The sequence below is a fragment of the Cupressus sempervirens genome, chromosome 11 (assembly GCF_028749045.1).
Source record: "Cupressus sempervirens isolate cs-2001-9-10 chromosome 11, ASM2874904v1, whole genome shotgun sequence".
NCBI lineage: Eukaryota > Viridiplantae > Streptophyta > Pinopsida > Cupressales > Cupressaceae > Cupressus > Cupressus sempervirens.
The window spans coordinates 212,245,405-212,271,277 of NC_143128.1; the positions used below are offsets into that span (position 1 = coordinate 212,245,405).

The 25,873-nt window shown below is 37.2% G+C and overlaps 1 protein-coding gene across 3 annotated transcripts in view; it reads right to left on the reverse strand.

The window, feature by feature from the left end:
• Positions 1–25,873, reverse strand: part of LOC149528917 (phosphoglucosamine mutase family protein) — a 138,227-nt gene that overhangs the window by 70,566 nt on the left and 41,788 nt on the right. For all 3 annotated transcript variants that reach the window (XM_089811360.1, XM_089811359.1, XM_089811361.1), the window contains 5 exons: positions 25,598–25,781; positions 13,367–13,419; positions 12,940–13,028; positions 12,146–12,382; positions 11,855–11,919 (listed from right to left, as the gene is read on the reverse strand). In XM_089811360.1, the coding sequence (XP_089667486.1) occupies positions 11,855–11,919; positions 12,146–12,382; positions 12,940–13,028; positions 13,367–13,419; positions 25,598–25,781 (628 nt within the window). The remainder of the gene's footprint in view (positions 1–11,854; positions 11,920–12,145; positions 12,383–12,939; positions 13,029–13,366; positions 13,420–25,597; positions 25,782–25,873) is intronic.

Genomic DNA, 25,873 nt, shown 5'->3' on the forward strand with positions numbered 1-25,873 from the left:
TTGCAGCATAATTCTTGTTCATCCTGTAGGGCCTCTTCCACATAGGTTGGGCTCCTAAAACCAAAGGACTTTAATGCACGCTTAGCTCTAGGGGTACACCCTTCAAGTCAGTGTATGTCCATGCGAACACAACCTTGTATTTCATAAATTTATTAATGCAGTGGGCATCAATACGAGATCCTAGTCATCCCCTATCAGGATGGTTTTTTGATTATGCTCATCCCCCAAATTTAATTCTTGCAACTTGGCTTCTTGGTATTTGATAGGCTCATCCTTAGGGAATCGGTGGGTAGGACTATCCTTGACCTTCGCGTCTCCTTCCTTGTATTCTCTGTATTTCGAAGGCAGTTCGTTATGCTCCTCTTCAATTTCCAATACATCGTAGGATGGCATGTATAGTTCATAATCACCCATCTGCTAGTGGAATAGGTCGTCCATGGAGTCTGCATCATTTGAGTACTCCCTCAATTCCAAAACCCCTTCATCATTGGGGTCAATGTCGTTTTTTCCTTCGTCTACTCCGTCATTGGATTCTAAGTCTAAGGCGGATGCCATCTCTTCACTAACCATCTAGGTTCTCAAGTCGATCACCTACTTTCTTTTGCCCTTCTCAAATGATAGAGTGTTCTTTCAGTTATGATTCGCTTTGGCCATCACCAACCATCCTCTTCCTAAGATGCTGTTGTATCCCTTCCGTAGGAGGGGAATTAGATTCCCAAAACTCTTCCAAGTCTCTTCCGACAAGACTTTTACTCCTAACCCTCCATCAATGATTGTGTCTATGAGAATGGTGCCTAAGATGCCCATCTCCATCATGGTCGGGTGTCTCTCACTGTTCACCGTGCGTATCATCAAATCCGTGACCGAATTGCCGAGAGCCTCCATTTGTTTGGAAGTACTCATTGTAGCCGTTGGAGTGTTCAGGAGGGTCATACGCAGGTGGGGCATTGTTTCCAGTAGGTCCTTGACCTTCACCGGAACTTCTAGCTGCATCACCTAACTTAGAATGTTTTGCTTCGTCGTTGCTCAAGCAAAGGTTCTGGCAGTATCTTCTAACTCTATGGACTTGTAATTGTTTCTCAATCTCTACTTTGGCTTCCGAGGCCCTTTGCTTTTCTGTACGAGGTTCCGAATGTACAACATTCTTCACTTGTGTACATTTAATCACCAAAACATCTTACTCCTTGCTCCTCCCTTCAACATCGAGGAGATTTACGCCTAGTTTCAGGCAACTAGTGTCTTCGTGATCACCAGGCCCACACCATCTACACAAATTTTGTAGCGTCTCCTCTTTCTAGGAATCACAGGCAAAATGTCCACATTGGTTGCAAATCCTACACTGTATCATGTGCCTCCCCTTCACATCGTACTAGATACGAGGGCGGTTATTTTTATTATTGTTGTTCTATTAGCCTCCCCATCAATCATTTATATATTCGCTAGAAGTGGCATTATTGTTATTGTGTTGGTTGCCCGATCCAGATTTAGAGGGTTGTTCATGTGTGAATAGTACTTTTTGGTTTCTGGTCCTCATGTTATAAGGACATTCTTTAGTGGAATGTCTCATAACCTGGTAGATGTTGCAAAAGGATGTTTTAGGACATGAACCCTTTGTGTGTTTGGCCTTTTTGCAGTTTGTACACCATACTTTGCCCTCCTCATTTTTGCCCAACCCTCCTTTGGTTGCCTTCAATTCCTTCATCATTTGTAGAAGGTCATTTTGCAGGGCATGTACTTTCTTTCTTCCTCATCATTGCTTCCATCAAAGGAATCATCCAATGTTGATGACTTACTAGCCTTCTTATAGGTCTTGTATTCACTTTCTAAGTCAATGGCCCGGTTATAGGTGTTGTCATACAATGTCGGAGGTACAATCTTCATCTTCTTCCATAGGAATGTATTTAATCCCTCAATTGACCATTGCTTTTTGAGTTCGTCCACTAGTGCAGATTCCAACTTGCCAAGGAGTTCTTTTAGTCATCATCTGTATGCTCTGACAAACTCACTTTTTCCTTGCTTGGTACCATAAATTTCTAGGGGTATCTCATTGTCGTCTCACACCAGTTTGAATTCCCTGTAAATTCCTTTTTCAATTCAGCCCAAGTTGTCAGATTGGTCTTGTCTATGCCTGAGTACCAATCAATAGTTGCTTCCCTCAATGTAGCTGGAAACTGTTTAAACCATTCGTCCTAGTCATAACCCTATTCGCCGTCCAAATGATCTTGCATGTTTGGCAATGACGGACCAGGCCCCCCTCACTTGGCCCATAAATTTGGGCAATTTCTCCTTATTTGCCACCATGACTGTCGGTTGTGATACTTGTTGTACCACCGGTTATACTGCCAGTTGTGTCAGTTCGCCCCATGTTGGGTCTATGTCTATGCTTGTGCACCTGCATTGCACTATGGTGTGGTAGGTTCTGAAAACAAGGCTCGTTTACCAAACTGTACTCGGTTACCCCGTGCTCATGTTGCTTCAACTCCTCTAGCGGCATCAATTCACTCTTCACTCCTGCATTGATTCTCCACCTGTGGTGTACGAGATAAATTTATGAACTCCTCCCTCATTTCCTCAATCCAACTCAACCTTTATCATGTTTTCTAAATTAACTCCTCATTTCTGCTCACCCACGGACAATCAAGCAAACCGTGTTCCTTGTCAATCATTCCACCTCCCGTGGTACCGTGGTTGCCCTCCATGACACCAGCATGACTCCCTTAGGCAAGTTGTCTGAGCCTATGCCTCCATTCGGCTTGCTACACGAGGATTAAAGCCTAATGTGCAGCCTATATAGCATCATTTTGCTCCTTTCTATTTCTATCCTCATTTAATTGGTTTGGCATCAATTCCAAGAAAATATCATAGATAACAAAGAACACTTAATTTATTTATAATCTTCACACATCATGGGCTATCTATGTGACCGTACAGAGTTACAAATACTCTTTTCCTTCAACAATCCCAAGGCCTAAGGTTCATGGGTTGGACCTCTGTCGGGTCTCATCTCGTTCCTCTTCTTACCGACAATTACGTTCAGTAAAGTTTCTCAAGGTTTGTTGCAGGCGTTGCTCCCTCTCAGTTTTGTCCCTTCGCCTCACCTATGCAAGAAATGCTTGCACGAACAGTCAAGGAAACTAGTGCAAGAGTTTGTTTGCGACGAGACTCACATTCAAGGCATCCCAAGAAATGTCCTCAGAAACTTCTGCACGTATGGCTTCTCATTGTACAAATGTTTCAATCGTTACTCGAAACAGTATTTGGAAGCTTTCGTAAGAGCGTGCTTGCCTTCGAACAACTCGGTCACTTTGTCTTCCTTAGTTTTGATATTCTCTAGTACAGGCATTCCAATTTATTCTACATATGCCATTCGCTGCGTTGCTCTTCCCAGATTTAGTTCGCAACGATGCCAAATGTTTTCCCCTCAGAGGTTAACAAGAATTTAGTACATGAATGCAAAAGTAAAGTATTAAACATAGAAATATAGAGAACTCAGGAATGCTTCATATTCATAAATCATCAAGTACCAAATTACATCCAATGATTCGTACTCATAACATAACTCAATATAACATGATATAACATGCCTTTGCATGTGACAAAGACTAGTACATATAGTAGCTGAGAGGTGTGAGGCAAACCGTCGCGTTCGTAACTTCCCTCAGTGACACAAAACTATCTAACTACCCGATTACCCGGCAACATGTTATTTTGAATTTTCTGTCGTATAAGATATAGTTCTCTTCGTACCATAATTTTTTATTAAAAAAGCACCCACAAAATAGGAAATTATCAAGATAATCTTTCAAAGGCATCTACTTGATGCATGGAGATGATAAATAGTTTCTTACAAACCAAGCACTAGTTTTCACCTCGACTATGAGTGAGACTAGATTAAATATTATGTAATATCCCTAGTTTTGCACCTTCCTAAGCATCAATAAGTTTTAGAGATTAGCCTATTATCAATGGTTCCCATAGGCTGATGTGGTGATTAGGGGAGCCTTTGAAAGTCATTTGGGATTATTCAATTGACCCTTTGGGTACTCTCCATCCTAGTGCATCAATTTATATTTTTTTTGCCTTCCAGAGGTCTTTCAAGCTTCATTTATACACAATTTTTTTATAAATCACCTAGACGTTCGGGTTCGTACTATTTTTGGTAAGTCATATGGATGATCAAAAGGCACCTGCTGTATACAAGAAGTTGGCAAGATCAATTGTTAGCATAATATTTGGCATTTAATAGAGTTTAACGAATTAAGTAATATCTAATCTAGCATTAACTTTAATATAATTAATTAAATTAAATGCCTTCATGATTAAAGTGAATATAAGGGATCAAGTCTACATTTAAAACATTAATAATATGAAGTGTTCAAATACTATGCCAAATGGGATGCCAATATATGGAGGTATAAGGATATTAAAATGACTTTATATTAATGAAGACATTTTTTTCTCAAGTGTCTAGTAAACTATTTGATGTGACTAGTGACACTAGCATGACAAGCCCTTTGGGCCCATGTGGAATTTTTTTGACCTAGAGCTATGAACCTGTGAGGTCACAAATGGGGACTCATTCCCTTCCTACAAAGTTGGGACCCAAAACTGAGAGTGCATTGAATCGACGAAGGCACAAGCCCACAATCAAAGTCATCCAAGAGGGTTTGAACTTGGGTAGGGACAATAACAACATCACCACTTAACCAGCACACTAAGTGGTGAACCCCATATTAATGAAGAAATTATATGACAAGTCACTTTGTCATTATTTTCCATATGCAACTCAAAATATTAAAATATTAAAAGTGAGAAATTTAAATAGAGTTTTTGGAAACTTCATGAGAAAATTATAAAAGGAGATTTAAGAAAATTATTGGATATACTTAGCTTAATCATTTTCTTTCTCAGAAGTTTGAGAGCTGTTGCTTTCATTTATAGGAAATTTGAAGACAAAAATCCATGTAAATCAGTGGACTGGACAAAAACCCAACTCCACATTGAGTCTGAATATGCCCAGGGTTCATCACTGACCATATTTGCAAGTTTTATGCCATTTGGAGCATCAACCAGCTAGGGTTTGAAAGAAGGAAAGTCACACCAACTATGGTTTGAAGTTTATGTGCAGATGGAAGACATATTGCATCAGATTCGCAGGTTTATTTGCCATGTTCTCCATAATGCCATGGATGCCTAGAGTTTGGCATGAATATTGGAAAAGAATTTGAAGATTCCTTGATTTAATATAATGGTGTGAATAGTAATGCTAGAATAACATGAACAATGCCTGCAACAGGTACAGATTTGTTTGAGCAAGGGCTTCATAGTATTTTGTTGCTAAGTTGCGCATAGAGTTTGAGCACTTACTTTGGAGTCCTAGCACTAACCTTTGAAGGTGATTTGAGGAGCTATTTCAGACATTTGGGATAGCATCATCATTATTTCAGTTCTACCATAAAATCTGATTTATATTCAGTTAATATTCAAAGTTGTTATCAGTATCCATACCCTTTTGATTAGAGTTTATGCATCATAATATTGAAGGTAAAATCAAGTTTGTCAATGAATTTAATAAGAAAACCTTTCTGTTTAGAAGTTTATCAGACTTCTGATTTTAATTCCAGTCCATCCATTCATTGTTATATCATATGTTAAATGTTGATGTAATTGCTTCGTATTCAGGCTACAACACCTATGCAATGCAAAATCACAAAATGCATGCACTAAAACTCAAACATTGCATTAAACATCAAAAAATCAGATTGCATTCCACTTGTTTGACAAATTGTCAAACTACCGAAACTGAAAAATTCAGGTCAGAATAAGGGTAGGATATTTTCATATTATTTTATGCAACTGTTTTTATCATCCAGGAAATATAGTATCGATTTTTTATTGTACTGCTTTTATCACTCAGGAGATCTGATCTTGACCTTAGAGGAGAAGAGGCATACATCCCAAGTCCTATCCTCTTTCCAAAGCAAAGATTTTCAGAAACACTTTAGCCTAATATTCTCAATTTGAGTAGGCTATTGGAGCTTTACAAGAGAAATTATTTGACAATTTCACCTAAGTCTTCCAAAGAGTAATTTATTAAATATTCATAAAAGGCAACTTAGGTTGTATTATTAAAATATTAAAGTGTAGAGCTAAGAATGGAGCTTAAAAGTAAAATTGAAGAAGGAAATTTCTAGATAATTTTCAAGAATAAAGTTCTGGAGAGGAAAGGGAAAAAAAGAAAACAATACTTGAATCCTTTTAAATACCTGAAGAAGGAAGAGTTGAGCATTGAGGAGAATTACCAATTGATGAAATTAAAAACCTATTTCAAAGTTTGAGCATTCAATGATTTCCACACCCAAGGACAGAAATAACCTTTCCTTTTGTGGTGATTCTACTCAAGGATTATAGATGTGTTGAAAAATTGTACATCAGTTACAATCAGTCATTGAAATCTCAAAGAATTTGGAAAATTGTGTATGTGAAATCAATTTGGGTGATTTCTTAATATTAAAATTGCTGGTATTGTTAGAGTGGTGGTTTTCATTGCACCAATAGATCGGCCTGTTAATGTCTGATACAACCACTAGACTTATAGAAGACATACGAGGCTGTTAAACCATGTCACGAATCCCGAAGATAGACATTAGCAACTAGTCCAACAATCCCCCTCTCAGCATCACTTGAGAGGATTTGAACCTATGACCAAGCTCTAGTAACACATGTTAGAGTGGTGGCTGATGTTGCACCAAAAGATCTACCTGTTAATGCCCGATACAACCATTAGACTTAAAGAAGACATAGGAGGCTATTAAACCATGTCACAAATCCTAAAGGGAGACGTTGGTGATTAGTCTAACAAGTGCCCACCAATAGATATTTTTAATTACTATTGATCATATGTTGGCTAGCCTTACTATTCCAATTTGCTTACCATATTGTTATTTTTCTAAACATTACACAAGATGAGATGATTTAGGATGAGTTAGTTTATTTTAAAACAAAAGAGGAATCATATTGTGTACGAAAGTGTTTTGGCATAAATAATAGTGATACCATACATGTTCAAAGTTGGAGGTGAATATTAATAAAACAATTTACTCACCATACCCTTGATTACCTATCGCAGCTTGTAAAGGAGGTTATACTACATTCAAAGGAAATCAAATCATACTTCAGATTTCATGTTGAAAATTTGAAAGGATAATATAAGATAAATTTATTAATGTCCAACAAGAGACCACAAACAAATCTAAGGGACAGAAAAGATTACAACAAAACAAGAAAGCCAAAAAATAGGGCAAGGAAAACCAAAGTACTCCTCACAAGAAAGAAATAGTCCAAAGCCAAAGGATACGATCCGGGCGATGATGTGTAAGGGCCCCAGGCCATCTCAAGGTACCCCTAGGAGTAGGGTGATGCTACTAAGTGTATCCTCTGCGAGGTCTCACAAATCTATTGTGGCTCAAAGGAGTTGGAAGGTTGCACTAACTCTCTATCCCCTAGGCAAGGGGCCCGAGAGTAAAGTGTAATGTTCTCGTTTTTGGCCAATTAGTGCAGTTGATAGAGTTAGCTCATCATGGCGACCCTCGTGAGCTAGCAGGGTGTTTTGCGGGTCTCATTTGATTACTTACTATTTTTAGTAAGTCTTTTTTGGATAGTTGCTATTTTCGACAGCACAGTGGATGGCTTGGCAGTTGGTCGTCGCCAGCAATTAATCAGGTTAATAATTGCATGATTGAGTTGCATTATTATAATAATGTTTATATTATTATAATAATGACTTTAAGAGATATTTCTAAAACCAAGTTGGAAAGTTTCTACTGTTGAGTTCTTTTGGGAAACTTCCACAATTTCTAAAGTGGAGTTTTATGAAAACTTCTGCCAACAAAAATTTATAAATGAGTGCTCATTTCATTGGGAAGGACACACTTGAATATACATTTGCTTTTTTGTGCCTTTGTGGCTTTCCTGAGTCTGAATTGTGAGCCCTTGCTGAAATGTAAGGGTGTCTGAAGTTTTTGATATTTGAAGTCACTGTTGATGTATAGTGATTTCACTATGTAAATCTCCTATCTATGTTTCCTATATCTGGGAGATTGTTCTAGTAATTACATTGCAAATTGTGCTGTTATAAACAATTTTCCGAGTCTCCTTATTGTATTCCTATGGCTAAGGAGACATTTTTTGGAGGGAAGTTGACTGCATTTTTTGTGGTAGGAATCTTAGCTACTGAGTTAAGATTTGACTGGGGTCTTTACTAGCAGCAACAAGGAATTCTGAGGTAACATGTGGTAGTGGAAATAGTCTGGACACCAAACAACTGCGGTATTTGAACTGGGTATTAGCAGTGGCTAGCAAGGCATTTCGAAATCATTCCTGAATTTGGCGTGTGCAACCAGCGATTCAAATTGACATCAAACGTCCCTTGTTACTGTTGTTGTTTGCATTTGGGACTAGAATTCACCACATTAGGTATTGGGCGTGAAGTCTATAGCTGTGTTTGGAATTGAAGGTGCAGTCGTTGAGTATTGGAGCCACATTGAACATATTCTAGACGTTCTTGCTAAATGGGAGGCACCTACAAACATGTATAGCAAACAAGTTCTTGTTAAGCACTGTAATGTGGATAATAAATTTGCTCATAGTCACTCGTCTTTCCTTTACAATAAATTTTAATAAATCTGGAGTTGTGTTATGGTAATAGTGTTCTACATTTGTGTTATTATAAAATCTAAAAGAATTCCTAAAAGATATAGATTAAATAAACAAAGAGAAAAGAGGAAATTGTTCATTGGTTCTCTAAGACTTGCAGAGGAAAACCAAGGGTTTTTACATAAAGAAGGAGGTGATCAGTTGATTTGAAGTCTGTCTTGGTAGGAACTGAAGCTCAAGAGTGTGATTCAGTTGCATGGCCTCCTGTAGATAAAGTGCAACACATTGCTGATCAATATATCTAAAGAAAGATGACAAGCTCCTGCACCCTCTAAACAAGTAGAAAAAATCCCTTTGATCACATAGTAGAAAGGGAAACAAAAAACAAAATTTGTCTCCATCTTCACCTCCCCAAGATGGTAGAGGCCACAAATCCTATCCTCTTTGTCAATATGATGGTCTATCTGAAGACGTAGCCAATGAGAACCCACCCTAAAAGACCCCATGGAGATACAGAGGGCATGAGTCCAACGGCAGTAAGGTACCAATGGTGAACAATGATCCCATCTTGGATATTCATGTAGTGCTTAGAATAGGTCATCCTCAGGCAGAGTCCCCCTATGGGGTTACTCCAAGTTGTGGTAATGTATTGTCTATAGATGGGTCCATCGCAATCCCAGTCAAACCAAGAAGAGCGGAGGCCTGGGTGAACTAGCACCAAGCCCTGCCAACAAGATCAAATCCTACAACTGCCTTGGAAGAGCAATAGGCTAGGTATGAATATCTTTGACAGCCCTCAGAGTAGTTAGCGAAGCCGATGGAGAAACCAAACTAGATCAAAGATAGTCCCAAGCCTGAAAGGATGAGCATCAAACTCAAGCAAAATGGTACTACGAGGAATGGACTGATGATATCTGATGATGCACTATAAAACTAGGGTCTAGAGTCTCAACTGAATCCCAAGCAGGCTCTAGGAGAGAGGGCCCCCAAACAATAGAGTCACAGAGGACCGTGGCTTTGATCAAAGAGTCCAAGAGAGGAATCTTGGTCACGGTATCTTGAAAGTGATGTCTGAAGCATTGTCTCTCAAGCATCACAAGGTAACCAAGTCCCTTATTGACCCGGGGCTGCATGGAAGTACATGGCAGATCTCAAGCTGAAATGTGGTCCAGAGAACTTAACCCCTAACTAAGTATAGGAGGAAGTAATCTCAATCTCATTGCTCTGAAAGTAGAAGTAGAGATGTGAGGTCTTGAAGTAGTTGCAGACCATCACCCAAGTTTTGGCCAGGTTCGCGACTAATCGCCTCAAATCACAGGAGGAGACCAAACCGTCAAGAGTCCACTGAAGCCTCTCTAGGGAAGAAGTCAGAAGGAAGCAAATCATGTTATGTGGGCACTGTACATTTTGGAATGACTCAAAGATTTAAAGTTGTTCAGACATAACTTATTTAGGCTGCCATATTTAATTTAATCAAAGGTGATTTCAGCTTTAAAATCTGCTAAATAAATATTTTTCAAACTGATGCAGTGGGTTAAGGCAACCATACGCAGATGAGATTGAACATTCTTTTAATATTCATCAGTTGCCATTTACTTGTTCAGTCAATATACAATTGGGGTCTTATACACATTCTTAATCTTGGTTATTTCATTTGATTGAATTACTACTATTTATAAATTTCAGTGGAGTTAGCGCACTCCTGACCAAAGATAAAATTAGAGCTTCAATATTTTGCTTATATAATAAATTATATAAATTGCATGGTTCTCTATCAGTTGTTTGGTTTTGTTTATGTCTGGAAAACTAAGTTGCCACGATTAGTGTGAATTATTTTCAATTTCCAACATTAAATGTGTGATGCCCCACTAGATTTAGATTTATAATTCTTCTGGGCAGCTTGCCATAATAATCAATTTCATTTTGTTATTCATCTAGAAGTCTTGCCAACAGAGCATGCACGTCACTGTTTCTATCATCTATAATAGTTGCAGTATTGAGATGCACGACATCTGAAGATGGGCATATCATATTATCAGTCTAATTCTTTTTGCCACATGCTCTCACCTTGTCCACATTTCAATCTTGGAGAGCAAAATATTTTAAGGTTCATGAATCAACATTGAAGATTTGTCAACAATCCACAAGTTTGAAGAACTTTGGGAGATGGGCAATACAAATTAATGACTTCCGTAAAATAACTCACAGTTGAGTGGTAGAAGTTTTACAATAACCACATATGAGCCCTTCCTGTCATAGCTCTTACATGCAACAGGAAATTTATGTTTTTCTAGAGTTATCAAAACATTTTTCTTTTGCCAAATTTGAGCACTACCATATTTCTAGACTGCATTAAATGCTTATCACAAATACAAACCGCAATTGAATGTTGAAGCATAAGATATTGCAGGATAATTCAAGCCACTTGACAAATCCTTCATCAGGGCTACTATTTTCAAATGAAAATCATGTGCAAAATTATAGAACAGTTGAATTCTGTTTTCATTAACTTTTTCACTGATTAGGGAAAAAAAAATTAACGTTTACAATCGTTCTGATTTTATATGATTAAATGTCTAATCTTAATTCCAGTAGATTTGGTTCAAAAAGCAGAAGGTTACATACTTCAATATAGATTTAAGATCCCGTGATCCCAAATCATCTTATTGTCACTAGCATATCTATTCACATTGTTTAACAGAGTCTAGAGAGCATAATGTATAAATTCTAGTAACATCACCATAGACACTAAGCCCATATCAGCAAATGAGTAATGAATAGTCCAACAATAAGGAAATATCTAGAGTTGATGTATTTAGGAGATTTCAACCAAAACATTTGACAAATATAAATCTACAGCTTTGCGACCAATTTTTTATTTTTGAATTGGTAGTCATTAAGTTCTCAAAAGCAAACATATCTATATAACTCCACCAAAATATAAAAAGCTAGAGATAGTTCACAATGAAATTTTCAATCAATATAGATGACCAATCAAAAGAAGCAAGTTGTAAAATGATACATAAAATGAACTGGAGAAAGGATCACAATTGAGTTGATTTTCTGAACATGATAAGATGCACAAATCATTTCGCTTACTAGTTAAATTCACAAATATGCTCATGTTTTTTGTTTTTACTTTTACTTTTGAATTTTTTTGTAGTGTTATGAAAAACTGCCAAAGAGAAGGGGGTCATACTGCAAAGAACCCTCCAGCGCCATTTCCTGCATCTACAATGATGTGGAATCCTTCGAGCGGTCTCTCTGCAATTTAAAAAATATTTTTTTTTTTGAATAATATATGAATCATTTGACAATGAAATGTAGAAAGAATCAAAAAGCTGTGGATGAAACGAATAAAATCCTAACACAGGCTTCATAAAATCCAAAAACAAACAAAATACTAGTGCTAATTTTCTGTAGACAGCGAGAGAATTAATTCACCAGCATCCTTATGCATGAATTTGTCAAACTGATATCTTAATCCTACCTACATTCCCAGCTGCCTTACGAACAGCCTTTACTAGATCTCCTGTGTAAACCTTCATGTAATCAACCTTCCTTGACACCTTGGAAGCTGCATCTTTAGACGCCCTCAATGTATCTTCAGAAAAAGTACCATATATTTCAGCTGCACGTGCCAGAATATTTGCAATATCTGCTTTACCAAGCCCACCGGAATTTGTAAAAAATTTAAACCCATTGCGGTTGTATGGGAGATGGCTAGCTGTTACAACAAAGTGATATATATCAAAAACCTTTCCCAGTGAAAAAAATATCAAAAAGGAAACAATAGATGTCCATCTCAACTCGAGAGCGTCTTAAAAATGAATCAAGTTTCCAACTCAAAATCCATTATGTTTACTCCAGTTTTATAACAATATCCAAACTTATTCCAAACAAAATATAAAACAACAGTATGCACCCTCATTGCATTTCATAGTTTGTTTGTAGAATAACACTGTATTGTCTGTACAAAACATTATAGATATGCTTCGAGAAGAAAACTCAGATCATTTGTACATGTTTGTTTCTTCCACAATCAGTTCTATGTGGGACCATGTGGAGTTTTATACACATACAAATGGCTACCAAGCAATCAGATTTTAGTAGGCTGATTATGTGTACTTTAAGTCATTGATTTAATTATAATTATATAAGGATCTTGAGTGAAAATAGGATGACAGTAACAACAGCCATCAAACTTCTAATCTACAATTCAAATTGTTTTTGTCCACCTAATACATATTACTTATTTAATGGAGTGTAAAACTATATGCAAACCTGTGATCATAATGGCACCATCAACGGGGCAGAGAAAATCCTCATCCTCGGTAAGGGTGCTGTTAAACATGGCTGGAGTAGATGCCAACCTACAGAATCAGAGAATTTCTAGATTATGAAAAGCATATTATAAAGGTCATCAAGTGGTGCATCAAATACTAATCACAAGAACTTCTCCAGAATACACTCTAGCAGATAAAGTTTAAGTGACAGCTAAGCACTTTATCTGAAAATGCAGTGAATTTTTCATCCCAAAGCTAAAACTGCTTGAGCTCAGGAAGAAATCTACTGCAACAAACATTTTTTATATAACTGCTAATTTCCATCTATTAAGCAAACAGTGATTATTCTGCTTAAATTGATTGATTTATCTTATCATAAACAATGAGGCTGTCGATATGATAAGTACCTAAAAAGGTAAACTTACCCATAGAGGACAACATCTAGGCCAGCCCCAGCAATACCACGAGCTACAGCATTCTGAAACATTTTCTTATTTCAGTCAATAAATGAACAAGAAAAGAAACAACCTAAATTAATACAATTATTGTAAAGTTTCAACCTGAAAAAGAGGATATATTCTCCAAGATAATAATTCAAGTTTTATCTGAATTTGAAAAATTGAAAGCAACAAAGTAAGCTTTCTTAGAAAAATCGAAATTGGGGAATATATGAAATAATTATGGTATATGGCATAACAAGAACAACCATCTTTTCAACAAGAAAGAACATGTACAAATAGCAGTGCTCAAGAGTTTTAGAACAGAAGAAATGGGTTTTGGGGACAGCAATATATTCCAAAAGTTGGGGACACTAGGGAGATCCAGTGCCGGTAATATATAATATAATATATTTTTAAAAATTAAATTTGATTACAATTATAGCAAAAGAAATCACAATTTATCAACAGGCAGATAGATAGACAGAAAACAGAACAGATAGATAGATAGATAGGCAAATAGTGGCATGATGGAAATATATCTCGATTGAGGTGAGCGTAGTGCTCTGCAAAAGCAGAATGGTTTCCAGCCATTAATGCCCTTGGAACACTGCCTTTGCATCTGTTACTTGGTTTGGTACTCTTCAAAGGGATTTAATCTGTCTTCCTCCTTGTTTGATTCATATTCCTGATTTATGTTGTGTATGGTTTTTGTTTTGTCAATCTTTTGTAGGAACTTCTGCATTATTTTACATTTGTTTTTCATACCTTTCCCGCTGTATACCTTATCTGTCACCCTCAACCTTGGTGTCCGTCAGCATTTATAGCCAGTAGCAAGAACTAGAAGTACCTTCCGAGCCAATTGGCTCATGGGAGATTAATGAAGGAAAAGAGCAGATTAAAAAGAAAGAAGACCAAAATGTTTTATGTGATACTCCTATAATTGGTCATCACCAAAATATAGCGGTAACACATAAAAAAAGTCTCATAAAGAAAAGCGTTGGTTGTGAACTCTAGTGAATTTGAATGCCCTCCATTGACTGCTTTCAATGGAGGAATCGGAATGTTCATGGATAACATATTGGGAGAACAAAGACTCCTGGGGTCCAAGCCATTGGGCTGTGGAGATGGAGGAGATGACAACAAAAGAGAAATGGGTAAGAAGTCTTCTTATGGCTTGAAGATTCTTTCAATTTCTCCCAATTAGGAGGTAATAAAAGCTATCAAAAGTGAACTATCAAGATCAAAAAGTCTTACAATTTTTTTTGTTCATTTATATTACAATATATTTTTGTCTGGGATATGTTTTGACTATTCGATTGCCACAGTATGGGAGAGAAGGGGGATACTAGAAGAACGATTTAAATTTTCCAATAACCTAGGATACTAAAAATATTCAAATACCCTCTCTTAATGGTCTATAAACTCTATGTATTTTTAGCGCCAGAGCAGGAGCCAGTCTGAGTATGACTTACTTATGGGAGAGTTCTCATAATATTTGCCTAAAAATTATCTTTTGGGTTATAATAATTTTTCCTCAAATATTTTTTGTCGGGTTTTCATTATCTTTTCCTCAGAAATTATCTATTTGTATTGTCAAATCCAAGTTTGTTTTGTTTTAATCAAATTTTCACCTCAAAAATTGTGTTTAGTTTTAATTGATATTCTCCTCAAAAATTTTCTCCTCAAAAAATATTTTTGATTTCTATAATTCACAAAGTGCACATGGGATTTTATGTCAAGTGTTCCTAATTTAAGGGTTTTACCATGTTTTTAGGAAAAACAATGCTTTGTAATCTTCAAATCATGTTAGCTTGCAATTGGTTTTGGGGCATTCTGCTTGTCTACAAAAGTTCAGAAAGTTTGTCGATTTTTCCTCAAAATCATGGTAGTTGATCATATTCCTTGACTTACTACAAGGAAGGACAGTTTTACAATCCGACATCAGGTTGGATGTTTTCTAATGATTTCTAGTCAAAAGTCTTACAGATTCTGGGAGGGTTCGTGGTAGACTCGTCTCAATGGCAGAATTAAGCGCAGGTTCTACTCTCTTAATGCAGAATATTCTAAAGAAGGGGACAGCTTTTCTCTATGTTTTCATTGGCTACTCTTGGTCACTTACATTCTGCAGATCTAGGGAGGGTCTTTGTAGCAGCAGAATGTTGTGAAGGATTTGTATCCACATGAATTGTCTTCGGCTGGGCACTTCTTAAAATGACCATTAAGGGACCCTGTTAGAATATTTTTAATCCTTACTAAATATTTAGGCTTTTGTTTTTAATTTTCTTAATTTAGTCTGCTTTTAGACTCCACTATTATTAGCATTTGTAAATTCTATTCAATAGTGCATTGTTAATACAATTATTCATTTCAATTTTACAAGTCTCAACATGTCCACCTTGTCATGTCCCCTCCTTAGTTTGACTATCAAAGTCATGGGAGTTAGCCTATCATGGGAGTCTCGTAGGCTAACAGTGTTGGATAGAGACTCACACAGGGGATTCAGTGGCCAAACATGGCATTTCAAACAGTTTTGGGCTTGTTTGGTGCAATTCCTTGATTTTAGGAGGTTTCCATAAAATTTAGGAGGATGTGGCAGTTTCCAGATATGAGGTTTCTTGGGACTAGTTCCTAGTTTCAGTTTTAGGATGACAAATGAGTTTCCTATTTTTTAGGAGCATCCCTAGAATTTAGGGAAGGGACTACCAGTTGACCCATTTTATCTGGCATCAGTCATAAACAGGTGACATGGTCAAATTCATGTTTGGTTGGTTATTTTGGGCTATTATAGGCTATATGGGAATATTTTAATATATTTTAATGTTTCCTAAGTTAGTGATTAAATAAATTAAAATAAGGGTATTTATATAACCATTTCAGAGTAATAAGGGGATGTTTGCTTCATTTGGTTAGGTATCCCTATGTGTTATAGCTCATTGGAAAGGTCTTGAATTATTATACACAATTTTCACCATCCAAGGACTTTTTGGTGCCTTGAGCTGTGAAATTTTGAAAAAGTAATGTTTTCCCTATAACATGGACGCCTTTATTTGGGAAAATGTTATTTATTATAGTTTATTTAAAAGTGCAAGGTGTGAATTTCATTTAGGGTTCGATTTGCACTTGGGAGGAGTATAAGGAGATGAAGACCTAATTGTTGATCATCTTTTGGCATTTTGAAACTTATGAATTGTGAAATTGCTTTGGAAGAGCAATTTTGTGGCTTGGGACGAAACCCTCAAGTTTGGACTGTTGGGACGCAAACCTTAGCAAGTCTTGGTGATTGGAGTTTTATTTCATGGCATTCAAATTGACATAGGAAGTGGTCGATTTATCTTGACATTATCATTTGAGTGAAGTAGGGCACTTGTAGCTAGGCGGCCAGCTTTTGGCAACAAGCATTTCATTGCAGCAGCTCACATGGGGGTTGGAGAAAGTCTTTTCTTCACCACTAGATGCCATAGCTTCCCTTTGGCATTGGGCGGTTCATTGCAGCAATTTCTTTAGGGTTGAATCATTCTCAAAGCATATCCCTGTAGCTAGTTTTGATCCCTATTTAAGACAGTATTGTATATTGGTAGTGATCTCTTTGAAGTTAATATATCAAGTTACTGGTTGGTTCGGGTATGTACTATTTTAGAATTCACAAATGATAAAATTTGTAGCATATGTTTACATTTCTTTAAGTGTTGTTTATTACCAATTTGTTATGCAATTATTTTATTTCCAAAAAACCCGAAAAATCTGAAAAAAGAAATCAGAATTCAGCTAAGATCATTCAGTGGAACAAACGCTAGTTATAGATTCAGATTTTGAAACAAACCGTAATTTCTACAGTCATCGGAATTGGGAATCTTTCACACCTTCTCTAAGATGTGTGTAGATAAACTACACAATCGTTCTATTGAGTTGTTGTCACGTCCCCTCTCTAGTCTGACCAACAAAGTCATGAGAGTTGGCCTATTATTGGAGTCTCGTAGGCTAGCAGTGGTGGATAGAAACTCATACTGGATACTCAGTGACCATAGTTGGTTCTACAGTCAGTTTTAGAGCCAGTCGTAGCAATTCCTTAATTTTAGGGATTTTTCCTAAAATTTAGGAGGTTGAGGCAGTGATCAGATTTGAGGCTCCTCGGGACCAATATCCGATTTCAATTTCAGGGTGACAGGGTATATTCCCTAGTTTTTAGGAGCATCCCTAGTTTTTAGGGGTGGGACTGCTAGTTGGCCCACATTGCCTAGCATCAATCACAGGGAGGTGACAGGAATCGTTCACTGATTATTTGGTTGGTTAGGCTTTCCAGTTCAATTTGGCTTTCCAGTTGAATAAAAGGAAATATCCTAAGTTTGCGTTTAAATAAATTAAAATAAAGCTATTTATATAGCTAATTGGAGTAATAAGGGGATTTTGGCTTCATCTGGTTAGGCAAGCCTATGTGTTATAGCGCGTTAGAAAGGTCTTGAATTATTATAACTTATTTTCATCATCCGGAGACCTTCAGGCACCTAGAGTTAGATTATTTGAGGAAAGGGGTGTTTTTCCTATACATAAAGGCCTTTTAATTGAGATGTCATTTTATAATAAAGGGAAAGGCATACTCTCCCTTTAGGGTTCGATAAGCTTTAAGAGGGAGATAAAAGGGGATGTTGGCTCATTCTTTCATTATCTTTTACATCTTCATTCTCGGTATTTGCGATTTTTCTCTAAGGAGTGATTCTAGAGGACTAGGACGCAAACCCTAGCCTGGCTATTGGGACGCAAACCCCAATAGATGGTTTCAGCAACAATCTACATTATTATTTCAACAATTGACAAAGATTGTTAAGATTAGCGTGTTTAAGTATAGAATCAGTCGAAGTGATATACTCATTACATTGAGTATTTGTATTCATGATTTATATGAACATTGTTTTATGTCTCATATTATTGATAAGAATATATATATATATATATGTCTATTTAATTATAAATGACTTTACTTAACTAATCAGGCTCTTATAATCATAAGAGACTATTATGTTATCAGGTTCCTGAATATAATTGTTTTAACATCACATGATTGTCGATTGAGAAGCGAACTAGTTGTATTTGCTTATACATCGACAGTGATCAATTATGTCCACATAGGGACATGACCCTAAGTGGCCTTTGGCCACGTAGAGTCATGTCTCTATGGAGACATGACTTGTTTTTAAGGTTGTAGCTTCTGTCAGATTGATTTTATCATAAGATACCTTGTTGATGGTAAATCATATTTAAGATATATATCTTATATATATATAATATATATTATATGTGTAATATAATATATATTATATATATTATATATTATATATTATTATATAATAAATTAATAGTATATTACATATATGGTTAATATATTAATATTACATATATGCTTAAAGATGAGTTATACATATGGTTGTATATTAACTAATGATGTTTATCTCTCTAAAGAAATGTCGATAGATATCCACTACAAAATGATTAAAATTTAATTTACTACACCCAAAACTATTTATATTTCCTTTTATCCTCATTTACTTTTTTGCACTAACCTAAACTTTTTATTTTAATTCCTAAAAAAATTGATGATTTATATCTCTTAAGATCCAAACATTATAATTTTAACAAATATTTAATGTAATGTTTATTGAATTATTTTTTAAAATATATTTTGTTTATAATTAAATTTAGAAATTTGACATGTAGATGGTTGTCAAATTTAACCTTAAATCTATTTAAAGAAATGTCAATAGATATCCACTACATAATAATTATAAATTAATTTACTACATCTAAAACTATTTATATTTCCTTTATCTCCAACTATTTAGTTTTTCACTAATTAAGATTTTTTTTTTAATTTCTAAAAAATGGATGATTTATATCTCCAAATATTATAATCTAAACAAACATTTTATGTGGTATTTATTAAATTATTTTTAAAAGTATATTTTATTTATAATAAGATTTAAACTTTTGACATATAGATGGTTGTCAAATTTAACCTAGAGAATAAAAGTTAACATTAACACGCTCACACCATCCCACTCCACCCATTCTGCCATTGTAGAATGCCTATCAGCATTAATAAGAGACATGTCTTTGTAGAATGCCTATCAGCATTAATAAGAGACATGTCTTTTCATGAGACATGTTTCCTCCTCTCATATTTATGAGTCTTCAAATCTGCATTTGGAAAACATCAATCACATTGGCAATGTTACTACATTTGCAGAAACGATCCTAGAAAAACAACATAGCGTTTGGGGGTGCTTGTGCACTGCACACTGATGGTCTTGTTCGGCACATTGGGATCTTCTTGCTGCCTTGGCATAAGTATAACAGTTGTACGGCTGCCTTTCAGCTAGCACGTAATTTATTGGTTGGCTTACGTTAGCTGTCTCTACCCTTTTGGTGTGTGGCAAGTCCATTCTTGCAGCTGCCGTCTTCATTCCTTGTTTGTAAACACCTTTGCTACCATACTAATTACATATCTCACCTGGTATGATTTGTAGCTATTCTGGTTGACTGAATATTATATTATTTATTGTTGTTGTTAATTATTGTTTTACTTAGTCCAAGGGATTTATCTTAGTCGGTTGAAACAATGAGTTCTCATTGTGGACACCCTAGTTCAAATCCCAAGAGGGACATCTTTGTGGGATTCTAAGTTGTGACTCTTGGTCTTCTATTGGTTGTATTTGTGTCATTGTAAGAAGTGGATTCTAAGTTGTGACTCTTGGTCTTCCAATTGTTGTTTCTAGTGTGATTGCTTGAAATGAGCTTGAATAAAATGTAATTGTCACTCTTAAGGAGCACCCAATATGTAAACGATCTTAATATAAATTATTGCTTTACTTATATCTGGAAAATACAAAAAAGAAGAAACAATCTTTTTGCAACTTCTATCTAATTCTCTGAGACCACAAGGAAAGCACAGGAAAATCTATAATTTTAATTAAAATTTTCAGAAGTTCAATGAAAGTATCCTTTTGGGATCTTGTAGTGGTATCAGAGCATGAATCCTGCCAACCTGTAGGGTTTCAATGAAATTATCACAAGTTACAAAAAAAGGTTTGATAATTCATTTCAGCATTTGGCATCTATTTTTATCTATCTTCTATGCATCCTAGTGGAGAAATACACAGGTTTTACAAGCACAGTAGAAACCAGTGACAAGTAAAGGCCGCCAGAGACGCAGAGACACCAGCTATGGGTGAGACACAGTGTGTTGCTGGTGACGGCATGCCTACAGAGGCAAAGCAGAGAGAGTTCATTAGAACTCTGATTGTTTCGCAGCCCAGGATAGTCCAAACACTAGACAGATTATAGAATACCCTAGAGCAGATGGAATTGGATAGGCGTGGAGATAGACAGGAAAGACAGGAAAGGAGTAGGTCGGTTTCCATTGCAGGAACCTAGCACAATCATCAATCCCATGTCTTAGCAAAGAGCTCCCTTCATTCCCATAGGCAAGAACGTCCACATATTCCTGCTTTCGATAGACCATTATTGCCTTGGTTTGGGAAAATTGAGCAACTGGCACAGGTGGAGCCACCTGAGGTTGGATTCCAGGATTCAGTCATGGCAACTACAAATGAGTGGAGAGCCTTACCCCCAGAGGTTAGGGATGTTTTTCCTTTTCCACAGTATTGTGCACAGTGTAGGGATAACACCAGGTTCAGAGAAGATAGGGGTTACAGACCACAGTAGAACAACGACATCAGTAGAACCACTGGGAAGATCACATTGGCTACCTATGATGGCACGGGTGATATGAGTGCACGTGCTTGGGTGCACAAGATGGATATTTATTTATCATTAAGACGTATACCTGAGAGAGAGGTTATACAGTTTGAAGTTTTGCATTTAGACGGGGTTGCCTATGATTGGTGGCAACATGGATTGGTCACCCAGGATCACGCCATGGTTCACTCCTATGTTGAATTCACTAAGTGGCTCATTACTAGGTTTTATAGTAAAGACACAGAGCTTTACTTCCAAGAGTTGGCACATTTTAGGCAGACAGGGAACATGGAGTCTTTTGTGAATGAGTTCCAACGTATTGCAGTCATGGTTTTGGACACGTCTCATAGTCATTGTGTGATGTTGTTCATAGAGGGTTTGCAAGACAAGTTGAAGGAATTGGTACGAGCATTTAGGCCAGCCACCCTCAAGGAGGTCATTGATGTTATATTTAGACTAGACACCCCTCCTATTCCTTATCAAGCAGATAAGAAAACTTTTAGGGATTCACGGCCTCCCTAGAAGGCTAACACTTCCCAGGGCAGAGGGGGACCACCTCTTGATATTGATACTAAGGATAGTCTGAGGAGGTTGAGTAGGAACACCCACAGTTAGAGCTAGACATTCTGGAGCCTTTGGCGTCAACTAAAGTGACTATGGCTATTCTCTCTAGTGATCCCAAATCTCATGCCTTTCGTTTGAAAGGTACATTGAGAGGCAGTGGGTTATGAGCTTAGTAGACACAGGTGCCACACACAACTTTATTGACCAAAAGCTAGTTGACAGGCATGGGTTCCAGTCTGAGGAGTTTGTTGGTTTTGGAGCGAAAGTTGTAGACGGTGTCATTTTGAGTTGTACTCAGAGGATTCCTCAGCTTAGCATCCAAATGGGGGACTGTACTCTGACAAATGATTTTTATGTGCTACCGCTGGAGGATTATGATGTAGTTTTGGGCATGCAATGGTTACAAGGTATTGGGAGATACATCATTGACTCCGCATGCAGCTGGAGTTTCTTTCTAGAAGGAAGAAGACTATCTTCAAGGCAGCTTCAGACAGTGGTTCTAAGGAGGTAACTTCCCACAGGATGGAGACTATTATTCGTCATGATGACACACTTTGGGCTACACATTGTTTTATGAAGTCCAAAATACCTACACCTCAGGATGGCAAGGCCTTTCATGTAGACATAGACTTCATCAAGGGGAAGAACTATACTGTTGTTGATGCACTTTCTAGGAAGCCATCACTTGTTGCCCTATGTTCATTGAGCAAGATTTCGGCAAATTGGAAGGCTCAACTTTTAGTTGAGCATTCCAAAAATCAGCATGCTTGTGAGATTATGGATGGGTTGACACAGGATGACGAACATAGTGTAGTGGATGATGTCATCTACTACAATGGCAGGGTCTACCCTTTTCCTGAATCACAATTGAAGGAGCACATTTTGCATGCTTACCATGATACACCTATAGCAGGACATCCCGATTATGGCAACACCTATAGGGCGGTATGGGTGAGATTCTCTTGGAAGGGTCTCAAGGATGATGTCTTACGCCAGGTTTGTGAATGCATGACTTGTTAGCAAAACAGTTCAGAGCATACTTTTCCAGCTGGATTGTTGCAACCTTTGCCTATACTGGAGCAGAAGTGGACAAAGATATCTATGGACTTCATTATAGGTCTTCCTTGAGTTCAAGGGAAGGACTGTATTTATGTTGTGGTGGACAGATTGATTTAGTATGGCCACTTCTTTCCTATTGCAGTGGACTTCACAGCTTCAAAGGTAGCTAAGTTGTTCTTCAGAAAGATATTTAGACTCCATGGTCTCCCCAAGACCATAGTGAGTGACAAGGACAGCAAGTTCACGAGTTCCTTCTGGCAGGAACTTTTCAAGCTAGCAGGCACAGAGTTGACCCCCAGTACTATCTACCATCCTTAGACAGATGCACAGACTGAGGTAGTTAATAAGTGGGTGGAGGGGTATCTGTGCAACTATGTGTCAGGGCAGCAGAAGGCATGGGTGCGTTGGTTATATTTGGGCAAACATTGTTATAATACTATGCCCCACATGTCCATTGACATGATTCCCTTCAAAGCTCTTTATGGGTACGAGGCATTATCTTTTGTTGATTTGGCTTTCAGTGACAGCGGAGTTCCCTTGGCACAAGATTGGTTGCAGGAGAACCAAGATATCATGAGATCTCTCAGGGAGAACTTTCAGCATGCTCAAAATTAGCAGAAGATGTACGCTAATCGACACAAAACGGAGAGAGCATTTGAGGTGGGTGACATGATTTACCTTCATCTACAGCCTTACAGACAATGCACCCTTAAACGGGCAGGAGCGAAAAAGCTCAAGCCTCGTTTTTATGGACCTTATAGAGTACTCAGGCGAGCTGGAGAGGTGGCCTATGAGATCGAATTACCACCAAATAGTAGGGTTCATAATGTGTTCCACGTGTCATACCAAAAGAATGCACTAGGGCAGCATATTACAGCATCACATGATTCAACTCCTTTGGATGAAGAGGGTAAATTGACTTTGGTCCCTGAGAATATTTTGGAGGTCATGGAGAGACGATTGAGGAGTAGGGTGATTTGGGAGTACTTGGTGAGCTAGAGAGGTCTACCAATAGACTACGCCACCTGGGAGGGTGAGTCCATTTTGCAGCATCTAGGATTGCAGTTTCTTGTGGGCAAGCATCTCCGAGAGGGAAAGCTTGTCATGTCCCCTCTCTAGTCTGACTAGCAGAATTGTGAGAGTTGGCCTATTATTAGAGTCTCGTAGGCTAGCAGTGGTGGATAGAGACTCATACTGGATACTCAATGACCATAGTTGGTTCTACAGAAAGTTTGAGAGTCAGTAGAGGCAATTCCTAAATTTTAGGGATTTTTCCAAAAATTTAGGAGGTTGTGGCAGTGATTAGATTTGAGGCTCCTCGGGACCAGTATACGGTTTCAATTTCAGGGTCATAGGGTATATTCCCCAGTTTCTACGAGCATCCTTAGTTTTTAGGGATGGGATTGCCAGTTGGCCCACACTACCCCACATCAATCACAAGTAGGTGACAAGAACCATTCACTGATTATTTGGTTGGTGGCTTTCCAGTTGAATAAAAGGAAACATCCTAAGTTTGCGTTTAAATAAATTAAAATAAAGCTATTTATATAACGAATTGGAGTAATAAAGGGATTTTGGCTTCATTTGGTCAAGCAGGCCTATGTGTTATAGCTTGTTGGAAAGGTCTTGAATTATAACTTATTTTCATCATCCGGAGACCTTCAGGCACCTAGAGTTATGTTATTTGAGGAAAGGGGTGTTTTTCCTATACATAAAGGTCTTTTAATTGAGAAGATGTCATTTTATAATAAAGGGAAACGCATATTCTCCCTTTAGGGTTCAATCAGCTTTGAGAGGGAGATAAAAGGAGATGTTGGCTCATTCTTTCATTATCTTTTACATCTTCATTCTTGGTATTTGAAATTTTGCTCTAAAGAGCAATTCTAGAGGACTAGGTCGCAAACCCTAGAGCCTGGCTATTAGGACGCAAACCCCAATAGATGGTTTCAGTAGCATTCTATAGTATTGTTTCAACAGTTGACAAAGATTGTTAAGTTTAGCGTTTGGGGGTGCGTGTGCATTGCACATTGAAGGTCTTGTTTGGCACGTTGGGATCTTCTTGCTGCCTTGGTGTGACTATAGCAGTCGTACAGCTGTCTTTCGGCTGGCAGGTGATTTATTGGTTGGCCTACATCAGCCGTCTCTACCCTTTTGGTGCATGGTTGGTCCATTCTTGCAATTGGCATCTTCATTCCTTGTTTGTAAACACCTTTACTAGCATATTGATTAGATATCTTGCCTGGTACGATTTGTAGTTATTCTGGTTGACTGAATATTATATTATTTGCTGCTGTCATTTATTATTGTTTTACTTATATCTGGAAAATACAAAAAAGAAGAGACAAAATTTCTGCAACTTCTGTCTAATTCTCTAAGACCACAAGGAAAGCACAGGAAAATCTATTATTTTAATTAAAATTTGCAGAAGTTCAGTGAAAGGATCCTTTTGGGATCTTTCATTGATGCTATCCTTTATGATCTGAATCTACATTTGATATACGTGTATGTGCTATTCTTGTAGAATGAATCTCTGTCCAAAACACCAAAGATGTGTTTAATTTTATGCCAGCAAATGGACACTATACAATGAAATCATCATATTAAAAAGATTCACGATTATTTATCGTAAAGAAAACATTCTTAGCTCATATGTTGTTAGTTGTTCCAACTATAAACAAAACATAAGGATATCAGATATACTTTGTAGATACTTGATATGGATGCAACAATCATATGTTTTACTTTCTTGTCAATTCTCAATCAAGCATATATTTTAAAATTGAATGCAAGTATTGGTAAAGGTGCAAATAATATCTGCCAATATCAATGTAAATTAAGGAATACCTGAAGAGAGTCTGCAGATATTCTAGAATCATGACCAATGGAAACCCACAAACATTTAGATCGATCTACTTTCTTTTTATCTGCAAGCCATCCAGCAAAACCAGCTGCAATTGCCTCTGCCACAGCTTCTGTAAGGTTCACAGGCTCTCCTTCAATGCCAGCAACAGCAACCCCACGAATATCACTGCACAGATTGATATTACACAGAGAATTAATAACAGTAATATCAATTTATGCATAACAAAACATAAAAAGCAAGTGCATATGAATAATTGG